Below are 14489 nucleotides of genomic sequence, written 5' to 3'. Positions count from 1 at the left end.
TAGGATATTCGCGGAGGGGTTTTTTCGGATTCGAATTGATAAAGATAGCAGATACACATTTTAAATCAATTTGTCGTTAAAAAACCGACTTTCTTCAAATTGAGATAACTCAGCGAAAAATTATCGTATCGAGTTTTGCCAAAGACTCGCATTTTAAAGAGAAAAGTTTGAATTTTTACGTGCTTTTTATCCCATTGAGCTACGTCAACTGATTCACGCCGTGCATTCAGGAAAGTTGACCTTCTATTTATCACTTTTGCAGGTTTCCACTCTGTCATTTGTCATTGCAAAACTGATTATTCCATGTAATCGGCATTAAAATTTTCTCAAACTACAGAGCTTCAAGCTTCATTTTCGTTTTTTACATCTCGATATCATAATTATTAGCTGAGTTATAAATTCTTGAACTTTCACGATTTTTTACTACTTTTCAAGTGTACTGTGCTTTTTTGGTCGAGTGTAGATTTTTTATCTTAGTGTGCGAGTATCACTTATAAATACTTTACACTTTAAAAGATCAAATTCTTTACGATAGAAAGTACCTATAAATATTTATTATATTATATTCTTTACGATAAAAAGTATTCATAAGTACTTATAGTAAAGTACTTATAGTATTTATCGTACTTAAGTACTTTCTATTACTAATAGTATAGTGATATTTATTACTATTAGTTATATCACTAGGTTCGAAATAATACTTATTACTAGTATACTTATCACTATAGAACTACTAGTAATAGAAAATACTTAAGCATTTTACGATAAGTACTATAAGTACTTTATTATAAGTACTTAAGTGTATTTTAAGTACTAATAAGTATTATTTCGAACTTTGCAGGTACTCGATTTAAAATTCGAATATAACTGTTCTAGATTCGATTACTTCACAAGTATAATATACAAAATATTCCTAATGAGTATTATTCGCATCCTCTAGAAAATGAAACTTGATTATTTGATTTGACTCGGATTTCAAGTACATATTAAACTTGATCCCGTCTCTAATTAATATACAGATTAATATAAATATAATATACAGATATAACGACCACAAAGCTGGAAAACCTTGAAAAAAATCCGTATCTTTTCCAGATAATATTGGACAGCACGTTCAAGAACCGTGACGAGAGCGTATGGATAGAGACCGATCAGTATTTCCCGCGTGTGGCAGGCGTGTTGTGCACATTGATGCAATTGCGACAACGAATAGATTTTCCGATGCAATGCGCGAAATCTGTCGATCATCCTCTGGTGAACCTGAGGATGGCGCGCGAAACTAAACCGAAATACGAGCAACTGCAGGTAACAAGTCGCTAAATCTTAAAAAAAAATTTTTTTTTATTTATTGGATTTCTATAACCCCTTTAACAAAGAACTTCGCCCATTTTGAGCTCCCTCAGGCTCAGTCATCAAACATATATAATTTTGTAGATAATATGTATATGAGTATATGAGTATATGTATGTATATAGTATTAAAAAGAAAAAAATAGTTTTGAATCTTCAAATCTCCGTCGGAAGTAGTTCTGACCTCCTAATGATGTCATTTATTCGTTTGATGGCTCATCATCAAAGCTGTCCAAAGATAACAAATACGTAATTACTGTGTTCAGAAGGTATCTGTATACCTTCTAAACGGTATTTAGCATATCCTAGATACCAAATAATCAACATATAGAAACACACTACGATACGAGCGCCATTTTTACTTCCTCATGGAGGTGTCTTGGACGTAAAAAAAAATCTTTACGAAAGGATGAATACAAAAACAAGAATTCTGGGAGTCATGTTCAATTATAAAATAAAAAAATCAGTTGCAAGCGTGAAAGCATCATGTAAGCATAGGTACACTTAGCATAAAACAAAATTAATATACTTTGTACACCAACATTGATAATGTCTTAACATTGACTGACGGTGTTTTAGATATTGGCACCTAAATTTTGAATCCTCTCATGATGTCCTACAATTTGGTATATGTCTCATCTCTGGGCTCGAAGAGTCCAGAAACCTTTATAAAAATAGGCGAAGTTCTTTATAATGCTTTATATGACGAAAATTGCGTTAATAAAAGTACATCGTATTTCCGTAAGTCGCTTATGGACACGCTGGAGCACGAAATATTTACGGACTGGGCCAACAAGATAGTCAATATAAGCAATGTTCACTTGTCGAAGAGCTTATTAACGATACGCGAGAATAAATTGCTCGATCTGAACTTCGACCCGGAGCTGACCGCTCTGCTGCGCGAAACTCGTTATATGATCATCATGAAGAGGACTGACTTGCCCGTGGAAGCGATTCGGCTCTACTACAAAACGCAGTATTTCTTCGAGAGCACGTATAATCTGAGTTTGTTCGTACGATGGTGAGTAAAAATACTTGGCTCGAAGACTCAAGACGACTAGAATAATCTCGATTCATTCAAACACGGCAGGTACAATCGGATAAGGACTTACAGTTCGCCTGTAGAATTTGAGTTGATGAGACACGAGATCGAGAAAGTAGACGAATTAATTCACATCGGTCAGGAAACCTATAATTGGAATTCTCCAGGTGAAAATCCTAGTTATATACATATATTACTAAAAATTTGTGCCCCGTGCATGCAATTATCTAGTTGTAGCGAAATATTAATTTTAAAAGGTAAAATATTTTAAGGGGACTTAGTATGTCCAAAAACAAGTCGAAAAGTCTTGATAAACATGGGTCCTTAAATGGGTTGTTTTTGAGATATTTGCAATATCATAAACAGTGCATAGACATGGAAGGAGATTATTTTGAGCATCTTCTTTAAGATAAAGTAAAATACTAGCTGTTATTTTTGTGCATAAATTAAAATAATAATTTTAAATAAAAATAAAAATTATAAAAATAAAAAAATATATAAAAATAAAAATATCTCAAAAACGGACCCATGTTTATTAAGATTTTTCGACTTGTTTTTGGGCATATTAAATCCCCTTAATATTTTACCCTATTTTCAACATCCTGTATATTATACATATACAGGGTATAAATGAGAACAAACATATACAGAACACACTTTCAAATTCTCTGGCCAATTTGGAGACGATTTTTTTGTTAATGTTTTGTTAATATTTCAACTCTACAAAGTTGAATTTGTGAGAAGTTGTTCTTTTTCAATTTTTTTCAATTGATAGCTTGAAAATTATTAGTGCCTCGACGTTTTCACTAAGGAAAAATTGTTTCCAAATTGGTTATAGAATCTGATGGTGTGCTCCATATATGTTTTTTCAGTTACACCCTGTATACTTATATAGGGTGTTTCTAAATAAGTGTGAAAAATTTTAGATGATTCTTTGTCGAAAATTAAAGGGTTTTTCATATTATACTCCTTTCTTGAGGAGTTACACTTTTCCAAAGGGAGAGTTAAAATTAAGTTTTTATTTGTTTTTTAAACTATTGGGTTTACGAAAAAAATAAAAAAGTTTTTAAAGAAATCAAGCCTTTTAATGCATATTTTTAAATGATCACATTCCGATTCGTTAAAAAGTTCTAATAAAAAATTGAATAGAGGTTGTTAGTTTCCCCTTGTAACGATACGGGAAGATTAAAAAAATATTAATAAATATCCTTTTTACTAGTGGAAAATATCCACCAAATTTCATTTTTTGAACTTGTCCAAAATTTGAGAAAAAAATTAAAAACCTAATTTTCCCCCTTTGGAGGGGTGTAATTCCTCAGGCGGAGATATAGGAGTATATGTTTATATGAAAAACCCTGTTTAATTTTCGACAAAGAATTTTCTAAAGTTTTTCGCACTTATTTAGAAACCTGTAAATACATATATCATATGTTATATAACATTATATTAAAAATACAGAAGTGCCGGAGTATATCGATAATTTGATGGGTCCGGTGCGAAAATTACACTCGCGGATCTTTCGCGCGCAAGAAAACGTCGGCGCATTGCTACGGATGATTTATTCGTGGGCACTGTCGCCTATATTGGAACGTAAGGATTTTAAAAGCGAGAATTTGCTCGCCGTGGCCGAACGTGATGAGCATTTTCAAAAGCGATACGGTCAGATCGAGCGCGCCGTCAGGGAACTAAATCGAGTCTTGGACGAAAATTATAAACTCTTCTTCGACTTGTTGCCCGATGCTTGGTACGAGAAGGACGAGTTCGAGTGGGACGGAAGTAATTCACATATTCACTTCTTGTCTCATAGAGCTATTAGATTGTGTCTGATCGAAACACAAGCTTTCGAAAAGTTTGTAGAATATTTTCTTCGAGCTTCTTTGAAAAAGAAATTTATTATATTCCACATTACGGGGATGCTATATGATTCTTTTATATTAGCTATTTATTCTATCTTATTCAAAAACCTTAAAAATTTCAAGATTTGGTCGAAATAAAACTATGACATACTCGAATACACAGATGCGCGAATAGACATCGGGCAGCGAGTTATGGAACTTGATGAACTCGAAGAAAGAACAGAGGACACTGAAGAGGACGCACGAATTCTACCGAGCAAACTGAGGTATATCAATTCTTTCTCAATATTGGAACAAATGCTTGGCAAGAATGTTATTTCTGATTAGAGCCTTCAATTTGATGGGTCATTTTCATAGAATTTTTTATCAGAAGAAAAAAAAACATTTTCTTTCCCCCGAAAACATTCTAACCTAACCTAACCTAATCCCTAACCCAAACCCATCTTTAATTAAATTAAAATTAGATTTGTTATATTAAAATTTTTATAAAAATATGAAAACTCGCAATAAAAATAACCTTTGCCAAAACTGAAATCTCAATATATTTTTTCAAAAAGAATTAAAATTTTGAAACATCTGTATTTCTAAAAATTATTGATCATAGCGCATTGTAGTTTGTGACATTTTTTTTCTTGCTAAAAAAATCTATCAAACACACTTATTAAATTGACGGATCTCGGAAATAACATTCTTCCCTTTTACTTTCATAATATCCGTAAATAAGTAGCAATAAAACAAAAATTGTTTGCGCCTGTTATGAGAAACATTTTTTATATATCGTTATAGAATTGAGGAGAAGAAAAAAATGACCGTGGGCGGTGATGTGGAAAATGAAAAAGCCGAACTGACAACTGAAATATTTCAAACGGACGAGGAAATCGCTCAGTGTATGATCAAATGGAAGCCATATCTCGCTTACATCGATGATCTAATATCGAAAGCTCTAATCCAAGCCGCTTCTACCAGGTATCAAATCGTTAAGTGTTTTTTCCATAGACGTATTATACGTCTATAGTTTTTTTCTATAAAGTTAACGTGTTATTTTAAAATTATTCGATTATACTGTTCAACAAAAAAAATTGACCGAAACGAGACTAGTCGTTTTTTGTATTTTTTTGGACGCCGAATACGAATCTGGTTTCCAAATTGCTCCATCACGTCACAATTTTGAGAAATTTGCAATTAAAGTTGCAAAAAAGGAATATTTTCACGAACTTTGTCATATTATAGCTACAATATGTGACGTGCTGGAGAAATTTTATTGCAATCAAAATAAAGTATGTTGTTAGAACTTTCAACCCTCAAAAGAAATTGTTAGTGTTGGTTATGGTTAATAAAATGTCTATGGTTAAATAGGGTGTATTGTGGAAGTTAGTTGTAACTTAGATCACTGATGACTTACCAAATAGCTTTCAATTATATTTATTTAAACTTAAGGGTTTTTTTAAGTCACTGAATATGAATCCAATGTCACATAAAATTGTCAAATTCAAAATGGTGGACTCAATATGGCGGATGTCAAAATTTTAAAAATGTTTAGATTTTTATAAATTCACCACTTTGGAAATATCATTTCTTGATCATTTTATTAGAAATAAAAATAATTAACATTTTCACGTAATGTGCATATTATTGCAGTATATGTTACCTATTGGATGAAACTGATCCGGAGAGCAACGTGTCGCCTCTTTTCGAGATTCAGTTGTCACTTGAGGTGCCCCACATCGTCTTTCGTCCTGCGGTAGATCCGGACGATCCCGAAGGCTTCTACACATTTTACGAGGGTCTGCTGCTCGACATTATGAAAATGGGAACTTTGGTACCGCGCGTAGATCCTGACATCGCAGCGGAACGAGAACATTATGGAGTACGTCGTTGTATACAGGGTGCTCAATAACAGGCGCATAATATTCAGCGTATAGTATCACTGTATTATCTGAAACGTAAAATAATATTTTTTGGTTCTTTACCAAAGAAGAAAATAATTATTAAATCATTTTTTAGTATAATTTTTCAGCTTATCGCGTATGTGATATCATAATATTAACTCTTCTGTTACCAGTGTTTGCTATTATCTAAATAAAATTATATAGATGATCATCTAGATGAAATTTTGGCGTTATCTTATCTTTATATAGATAATAAAAATATATATTATCTATATCTGCATTTTAAATAAAAAAACCTGTTATCTCTAAATTATCTAGAATAATATTCAGATAATTTGATTTAGAGTCATAACACATAAAAGTACTTAAATAGTAGAACTTGAGCAGTTAAATGATAAAAACTTATAAATAAAAATATGAATATATTTTTATATCCCTTTCATAATTTACATTTTTTTATAACTATGTTTACATAAGTGGTTTTAAGAATAATATTATCTGGAAGTTATCTAGATGAATCGCCATATAATTCTTTTTATCTAGATATATTTAAAACAAAATCATCTTCATCTTATCTAAGATGAATTTACATATTTTCATCTCATCTTTATCTAGCTAATTTTAAAATCATCTAAGCACAACACTGTCTGTTACTAATCGCGTTATAATATTTTAAGATCGATTTAGCGGAAGAAGAAAATATCATTTTCATGCTCGAAGAAACGTGTAACAGGATCAAACTGGGTTTGGTGCAAGCACAGGAATATATTACCGTAAGATCTCCAAGCAACTCTGTATTTATGTTATTCTCAATTTCAAATTTAGATCGTAGATATATTTTATTCGTCATTTTTCCGCAAAGGCAAATTATCTCAACTCTCTAAACTTCTATTATTTCTAGTTTAATAAAAAAAAAGCAAGTCTGCTGACGAGCAAACTTTTGAATAATAGCATTTATTTGGAAAAAGCCATTTAAATATAAAATTAATTGGTTAATTCATAAAAATCCAATTAATTTTCAAACTACAGATCTTCGAGCCATTTTCCTGGCTATGGCTGGACGACAAACAGCAATACTTGAATCTGTTCTTACGTTTTGGCCGTGCGTTGACAGACGAAGAAAAAAACATAGTGGCGCAGGGTCCGGAAAGTTTCCTGGAGTCTCTAAGAGAGAGAAAACCAGGATTGGATGATTTTAAAAGAGAGATTGACTACTTTATGCAACTCTACAAAAAATGCGATGAATTTGAGAATGAGAAGATTTTCTTACGTTGGTTACGTCTAGACGTGAGATCCTTCAAGCAAGCTCTACTCAACACAATTTGTAAATGGACTAATTTATTTAAGACGCATCTCGTTGATCACGTAAACAACGAGTACGTATGTTGCATATATATTATTCTTTCCGAGACAACGCAAAAACGAATAATTTATATACATATATATATAGATTTATATATGATTTATATATATTTATTTATATACATGTATATATGATATATGTATATACATATACATATAAAGTAGATAACTTGATCATATGTTTAGTTTACTTTAGTCCAGTTTCATTTAGTTAGTTTAGTTTGAATTTAAATTAAATTAAATTCAAGTTTAGTTTATAATTTTAATTTCAGTTTTCAATCTTTAATTCCCATTTCAATTTTAATTGCAACGTCACTTTATTTTTATTTTTACACACACACATTCATTAATTTTCAATTTTAATTTTAACTTTAATTTTTGAATGATAAGCCTCAAAGTATATTTATTTATTTGATTTGATTTGTAACTCTAATTATTAATTTTAATTTTCAATTTATAACTTTCAACTTAAACGTAAAGCCTTACACTTAACACTTACAATTAATAACACTTATTCACATTTATACACACAAATTACAAATGTATAAGAAATAAATTTAAAAAAAAATTATTTTTTCCATATATTTGAAAATAAGTAAAAGAAATAAATTTAAAAAAATATATGAAGAAATAAATAATAAAAAAAGAATCTATATCATTCTTTCCATATATTTGGAAAAGTAAACTTTTTTTTAAATCTTCCCCTTTCTCTTTCTCTATAAAATTATAATTGATATTGCGTAAGAGTATCAAATTGATGTTCGGATAATTTATACATCGCAGGCTCAGAAACCTTAGTGAATTCTTGACAAATGCTTTAAAGAAATTCATGCAGCCGATCGCACCAGATGATTACGAAAACTTGCTAAACACTATATATTACTTAAAGGAGGTCCGAGATCGGCAATACCAAATTGATGACATGTGGGAGCCTATAAAGGTATAGTAAATAATGATATTATGTAGTCTCTCGTTTGATTTCCAATATTATACGAAAAATAATAAAGATTGTATTTTATTCATAATTCACAATTATTCACAATTATATAAATTTATGTAAAACGAAAGATCCAATAGAACGAAAAACAATAGAACGAAAATAAAAATTACAACTTTTTATCCTTCGAAGGATTTTTTTCTGTATAATAATCTCTCTCGCGTTTATCCGATCGCAGGCGACCATAGATCTTCTCAAACAATACCAAGTGAAATTCGGCGAGGAAACGTATATCTGGCTGACGGAATTGCCGGAGCAATGGGCGACGGTTAAGAAATGGGCCGTGCAGGTGAAGCAGCTCGTGAATCCTTTAATGGCGCGACAAATTGAGCTGCTGAAGAAGCGTCTCAATTATTACGATTTCAGGCAACAGCAGTATTTGGCGCGATTCCGCGAAAACGTCGTATTTAGGTAAGATTAGAGATATAAAAAACCCGTTTAAAAAAAGAAAATAGTTGTAAAAAATCGTGTTTTTTCATAAAAAAAAAAAAATAATAAATTTTGTTTTTTTTTAAATTTTTTTAAATATATTATTTTTCTTTATATTTTTTCGTTTACATAATAAAAAACCTATAATTCTTATATTCTTAATTAATTTTTTTCGAAAGTAATTTTAATGGATTATTGAGACTTTTGCGGCAAATTACATTTTGACGGATAGTTTTAACAAAAATTTTTATTATGCATCTATAATTGAATATTATTCGAATTATTATCTATTATTTATTCTATTATTTTTGTTCTATTATTCTATTATACATTCTATTATTATCTATTATCTATTATTCAAATCTATCATCTAAAATCTAAAAAGTTAAAAATAATGAAAAATCAATTTGCAGTATTCAAAATATAAAGATATTAAATATGAAAAAACAAAATTTTGAAAAAAAGACTTGTTTTTTCATTAAAAAAATCGTTTTTTTATGGGGAAAAAAAAATACTTTTTTTACATCTCTAGGTTAGACAGTTTCAGTTTTCTTTCCTATTTCTATGTAAGTAAATTTACGACACGTGTATTACATATTTCTAATTCATTCTAATTCATTCATTTCTAATTTCTGTCTAGTTTCGATTGTACGAATGTGTACGAGAAACTGGACAAACTAAACGAAGAGATCCTGGCATTCGAAGAGGAATTAAAGGCATTGCATGATCAGGCGAATATATTCGAGCAACAGGTAACTAATGATGGGATTAAGTATCTTACAAGTAGCTTCGAATTTGTTTGCATGGTTTTGAATTCTTTATGATTACTTCGAAAAAAAGTACTTTCAAGTAGACTCGAACTAGGACGAGATAGGTTCGAACTTTCTATAAGTGTCTTATAAAACAAGAGCAGTACTTCGAAGTACATTTTGGATCAAGTATGTTCGAATCACTTATGAATACTTATGAGAAATTTTATGTTATATATATAGCGATAAAATTAAGTATCTTACAAGTAGGTTCGAATTTGTTTGAATGATTTCAAACCCTCTATGATTACTTCGAAAAAAAATCAATACTTTTATAGTAAATTCTCACTCGAATAATTACTGAAGAGAATGATATTAAGTAATATGATCTTCTTGTTAAATAAAAATGTGTGTGTGTGTATATTATTTTTCTATCACTTTATATTCATTAAATGTCAATCAAGATTTCATTTCATTCTCTTTGCTATTGATTTATGAGACAAGAGTATTAATGAAGACTCAAACCTGAATGACATAGGTTTGAATTTTCTATAAGTACCTCGAAGAACAAGAGTTTGATTTTTTACAATAGAAAATACTTATAAGTACTATTTCGAATTCTTTTAGGTACTTAATCTAAAATTCAAATATAACTGTTCTAGATTTGATTACTTCGCAATAAGTACAATATATGAAATATTATTTCTTATAAGTATTATTCAAATTTTAACAAATAAAACTTAATAACTTGACTCGGATTTTTAAGTACATATTAAACTTGATCCTATTCCTACAGGTAACGGAATTTAAGCAAATCAAGCTTGCGAGAAGAGAATTGAGACTTCTGAAAAATCTTTGGGATTATGTCAATATCATTACGTCGAATCTAGACGAGTGGAAGACGACATTCTGGAAAAAAATCGATGTCGATGGAATGGATCAAGAATGTAAAAAATTTATTCGAGAATTGAGACGTAAGTTTTGCACTGATCGATGCTTCTCCAATATCAAGTATTTGTAAAATTAAAAAAATTCTGATTTTAATTATATCATATGAATCATACTTAATATATAAAAAATGAGAAATGTTTCATGTTAATTTAGAATTAGATAAAGAAATACGAGCTTGGGACTTGTACGCGCGCATAGAAGCACAGGTGAGGAACATGATATCATCGTTAAGGGCAGTTTCGGAATTGCAAAATCCCGCAATCAGGGACAGACATTGGCAAGAACTTATGGCTGAAACACGGGTGCGTAAATAATGTCATTCAATGAGAATTCTATTACTAAAAAACGATTGGAAATAAAAAAAAAGATCGCATATAAAAAAGATACAAAAGATATATAAGATATATAAAAAGAAAATTATTAATCGATTGAAATATAGCAACTCTGAGATTGGTATCGCAGGTGAAATTCACCATGGACGATAAAACCACTTTGGAGGATCTGCTGAAATTAGAGCTTCATAAATACGAGGAGGAAGTTAAGAACACGGTGGACAAGGCTGTTAAAGAAATGAACATGGAGAAAGTTCTCAAGGAGCTGCACAACACATGGGACACTCTCGAATTCGTTAAAGAGATGCACGAACGTACGAAACTCAACGTCCTAAAAATAAGCGAAGTAACGATCGAGATGTTGGAAGAGAATCAGGTATATACCTTCTATCAAGACACCTTTTATCCTCGTCAGCCTTGAGAGACGAAAAAGATCGCTGTCGCAGGTGCAACTGCAAAATATGTTGGACTCCAAATACATCGCCTACTTCCTCGACGAAGTGATGGATTGGCAAAGGAAGCTCAGCAATGCAGACGCCACGATCAACGCCTGGTTCAAGATTCAACAAACATGGATGCATCTGGAGAGCATTTTTATCGGCTCGGAAGATATAAGAAGCCAATTACCGGAAGAATCGAAACGCTTTGAGAAGATAGACAAGGATTTTAAGGTGACTTTAAACTTCGACGAATCTTCTCTTAAAAATTTTAAAAAATAGGTTCTCGTAAAACGATAAAGCGTCCTGAATATGAATGACATTCGAAAAAAATTGCATTTAAAGATATTAATCATATCTACAAATCATGTGATTTATTCAATTTTTATTTTCTAAAAAAAAAATTTTGTCCAAATATAAGGCTTTACAAATAGATTTAATATTAGGCACATTTCCCTTGATATTCGTAATATTTTGTGATGAAGAAAGTGTATTGAAAATTAATCATTTAGTTACGATAATCCACAGTGCAAAGTTTGTTTATCTGATGATTTATATACTTTTTTAATTAAAACGATAATTGAACAATAATTTGCGTATCCTCGGATTTCCTATTAAGGATCTATTGAAGGAAATGTTGACCAACTTGAACATAGTGAAGTCGATGAATAGACCGAAACTCCTGGACCGCTTAGAGGATTTGGAGAGACAACTGAGCATTTGCGAGAAAGCGTTGTCCGATTATCTGGAGACAAAACGACTGGCCTATCCACGATTCTATTTTATTTCGTCCGCAGATTTATTGGACATACTGAGCAATGGTAAATTCTTCTCTTCTCTCCGTCATAACAATATATAATTATTTATCTCATCCTTACTTGCACACGCAACGTTTCATCACAACAGGAAACTATCCCGAAATGGTTTGCAAGCATTTGTCTAAATTGTACGACTCGTTGGCAATGCTGCAGTGGAAACTCGATGGAGGAAAGCCGACGAAACAAGCCAACGGGATGATAGCGAAGGACGGCGAGGAAATGCCTATGCATGGCATATGCGATTGCACGGGAAAGGTATAAAATTAATTAAATCTCACCAGATATGCAATGTGGAATGACACATAAATATACAGCGATTATACGACTTATGACTGACAAGTAACACTACTCAAGTGCCATTCGCCGATATTCTTGAAACTTTACACACACGTAGTACATCGAAAAACATTAAACACGTGTTTTTTTATTTTGGCTAACAAGGCGTTTTAAGGTCGGGTATAGTACCACTATCTTGCCTTCACTGGTCGGGTATAGTACTACTATCTTGCCTTCACTGGCTGGGTAGACCTTCCCATTGTCTGCGTGTTTTTGAGATTGCTAATGACGATTTTGACATTAGTTTAACAAGATTCAGAATGGCAAATACAAAATGGTGGACAAAATCGCAGAAGTTTCAAAAACTTTATTTAACGCCACTTGCGAAGTTTATTAAATACATGATTACGATTTTGGCAACAGTTATATCAATCTAGAGGTGGCGGATGAAAAATTTAATATGACGCATCCAAATGGCGGAAACTGAAGGCAATGGGAAGGTCTACCCAGCCAGTGAAGGCAAGATAGTGGTACTATACCCGACCAGTGAAGGCAAGATAGTGGTACTATACCCGACCTTAAAACGCCTTATTAGCCAAAATAAAAAAACACGTGTTTAATGTTTTTCGATGTACTACGTGTGTGCAAAGTTTCAAGAATATCGGCGAATGGCACTTGAGTAGTGTTACTTGTGAGCATTATTAATTCGAGATTCTTATCTCTCGACAATTTCTTTAAAACAATCAGTTCAGGAATCTTATTTTTGGAGAAAATGTTATTTTTGGGATCCCCCAATTTGATTATTTATAGGTGTGTTTGATAGATTTTTTACCAAGAACAAGAATGTCGATGCGTTATGATCAATAATTAGTTTACAGCCAACAATTATTTTAAACCAGACAAAGTGTTTCTTATAGATTTTTGGCTGCTGAAAACGACAAACCAAATTTTACTAGCACATCAGATTTCCAAAATAATTAAGGTTTAAAAAATGGCTTTTTTGCGATACTTAAGATATTTTTTATAAAAAAGGTTAATCTTATCTGGAAAGTCTGATCAAATATCATGAATGTATTGTTCATCCTCTATAAAATGCATTTTATTTATTTCAATATCTAATTTTTTTAGCCATGTTATGAAAGATTAAAGTTGGAACTACTCATATGGAGATGCTCCTAAAAAAAGGTTTTTTGGGAAAAAATTATTTTTTCCAAAATTGATTTTACCATTATTTGTTCCTCTTTAGATCATACAACTTTTGTCGGGAACATTTTTCCGAAAATGCATTTGTTTCGAAAAATTCAAGACGGGCAATTAAAATGAGACATCCTATGTAAATATACACTTAATGCAAAACATTGTATTTAAATCCTTTCTAACTTGACTAAAAAGTTAAATATCGCAATAAAAAAAATGCATTTTATAGGGGATGAACAACACATTCATGACATCTGATCAAAATTTCCAGATAACTTTTTTCACAAAAAAATTACAAATATCGCAAAAAAGCCATTTTTTGCATAATTAAACATCAATTATTTCGAAAACTTGATGTGCTGGTGAAAATTAGCTTATCCAAAAATCTATAAGATACACTTTGTCTGATTTAAAATAAAAGAAAAATTTTTTTATGTAAACTAGTGTAGTTTTTGAAATATCAATGTTTCAAAATTTTAATTTTTTTTTTTTTTAATATAGAGATTTCAAAATTTTTGAGAAGAATTTACTTTCATGGAGATTTTTCATCAGTTTTTTTAATATAACAAATCTAATTTTAATTTAATCAGAAATGGATTTGTGTTAGGGTTAGAATTATTTGGGGGGGAGGTTATAAGAGGAGAGGCTTCGTCTTTTCTCCGTCCATACTTTCACTTTATAATACGCACATAACACTAACAATAAGTTATTCAACCAAATTTATTATTTCTTGCATCATGTGTCGAAAGTATTGCTGTTATTGCGACTTTTAAAAATCGATATCTCTAATACTATGGATCGTAGC

At 31.1% G+C, this 14489-nt stretch overlaps 1 protein-coding gene across 1 annotated transcript in view; it reads left to right on the top strand.

Annotated features, from left to right (window-relative positions):
- Window positions 1-14489, top strand: part of LOC145941468 (dynein beta chain, ciliary) — a 53464-nt gene that overhangs the window by 8805 nt on the left and 30170 nt on the right. Inside the window, exons 10-27 of the mRNA XM_083047577.1 lie at window positions 1096-1305; window positions 2096-2370; window positions 2440-2558; window positions 3850-4167; window positions 4411-4513; window positions 5034-5213; window positions 5886-6114; window positions 6814-6909; window positions 7166-7512; window positions 8282-8438; window positions 8674-8906; window positions 9565-9676; window positions 10470-10647; window positions 10778-10926; window positions 11087-11332; window positions 11403-11627; window positions 12013-12214; window positions 12300-12466. Of these exons, the coding sequence (XP_082903703.1) occupies window positions 1096-1305; window positions 2096-2370; window positions 2440-2558; window positions 3850-4167; window positions 4411-4513; window positions 5034-5213; window positions 5886-6114; window positions 6814-6909; window positions 7166-7512; window positions 8282-8438; window positions 8674-8906; window positions 9565-9676; window positions 10470-10647; window positions 10778-10926; window positions 11087-11332; window positions 11403-11627; window positions 12013-12214; window positions 12300-12466 (3546 nt within the window). The remainder of the gene's footprint in view (window positions 1-1095; window positions 1306-2095; window positions 2371-2439; window positions 2559-3849; window positions 4168-4410; window positions 4514-5033; window positions 5214-5885; window positions 6115-6813; window positions 6910-7165; window positions 7513-8281; window positions 8439-8673; window positions 8907-9564; window positions 9677-10469; window positions 10648-10777; window positions 10927-11086; window positions 11333-11402; window positions 11628-12012; window positions 12215-12299; window positions 12467-14489) is intronic.

The sequence above is a fragment of the Prenolepis imparis genome, unplaced genomic scaffold (genome assembly GCF_030444845.1).
Source record: "Prenolepis imparis isolate NDT839.2.m4 unplaced genomic scaffold, iyPreImpa1.0 SCAF_10, whole genome shotgun sequence".
In the NCBI taxonomy this organism is placed as follows: Eukaryota; Metazoa; Arthropoda; class Insecta; order Hymenoptera; family Formicidae; genus Prenolepis; species Prenolepis imparis.
The sequence above is the reverse complement of the archived record's forward strand: the minus strand, read 5'-3'. Positions and strand labels throughout refer to the sequence as shown.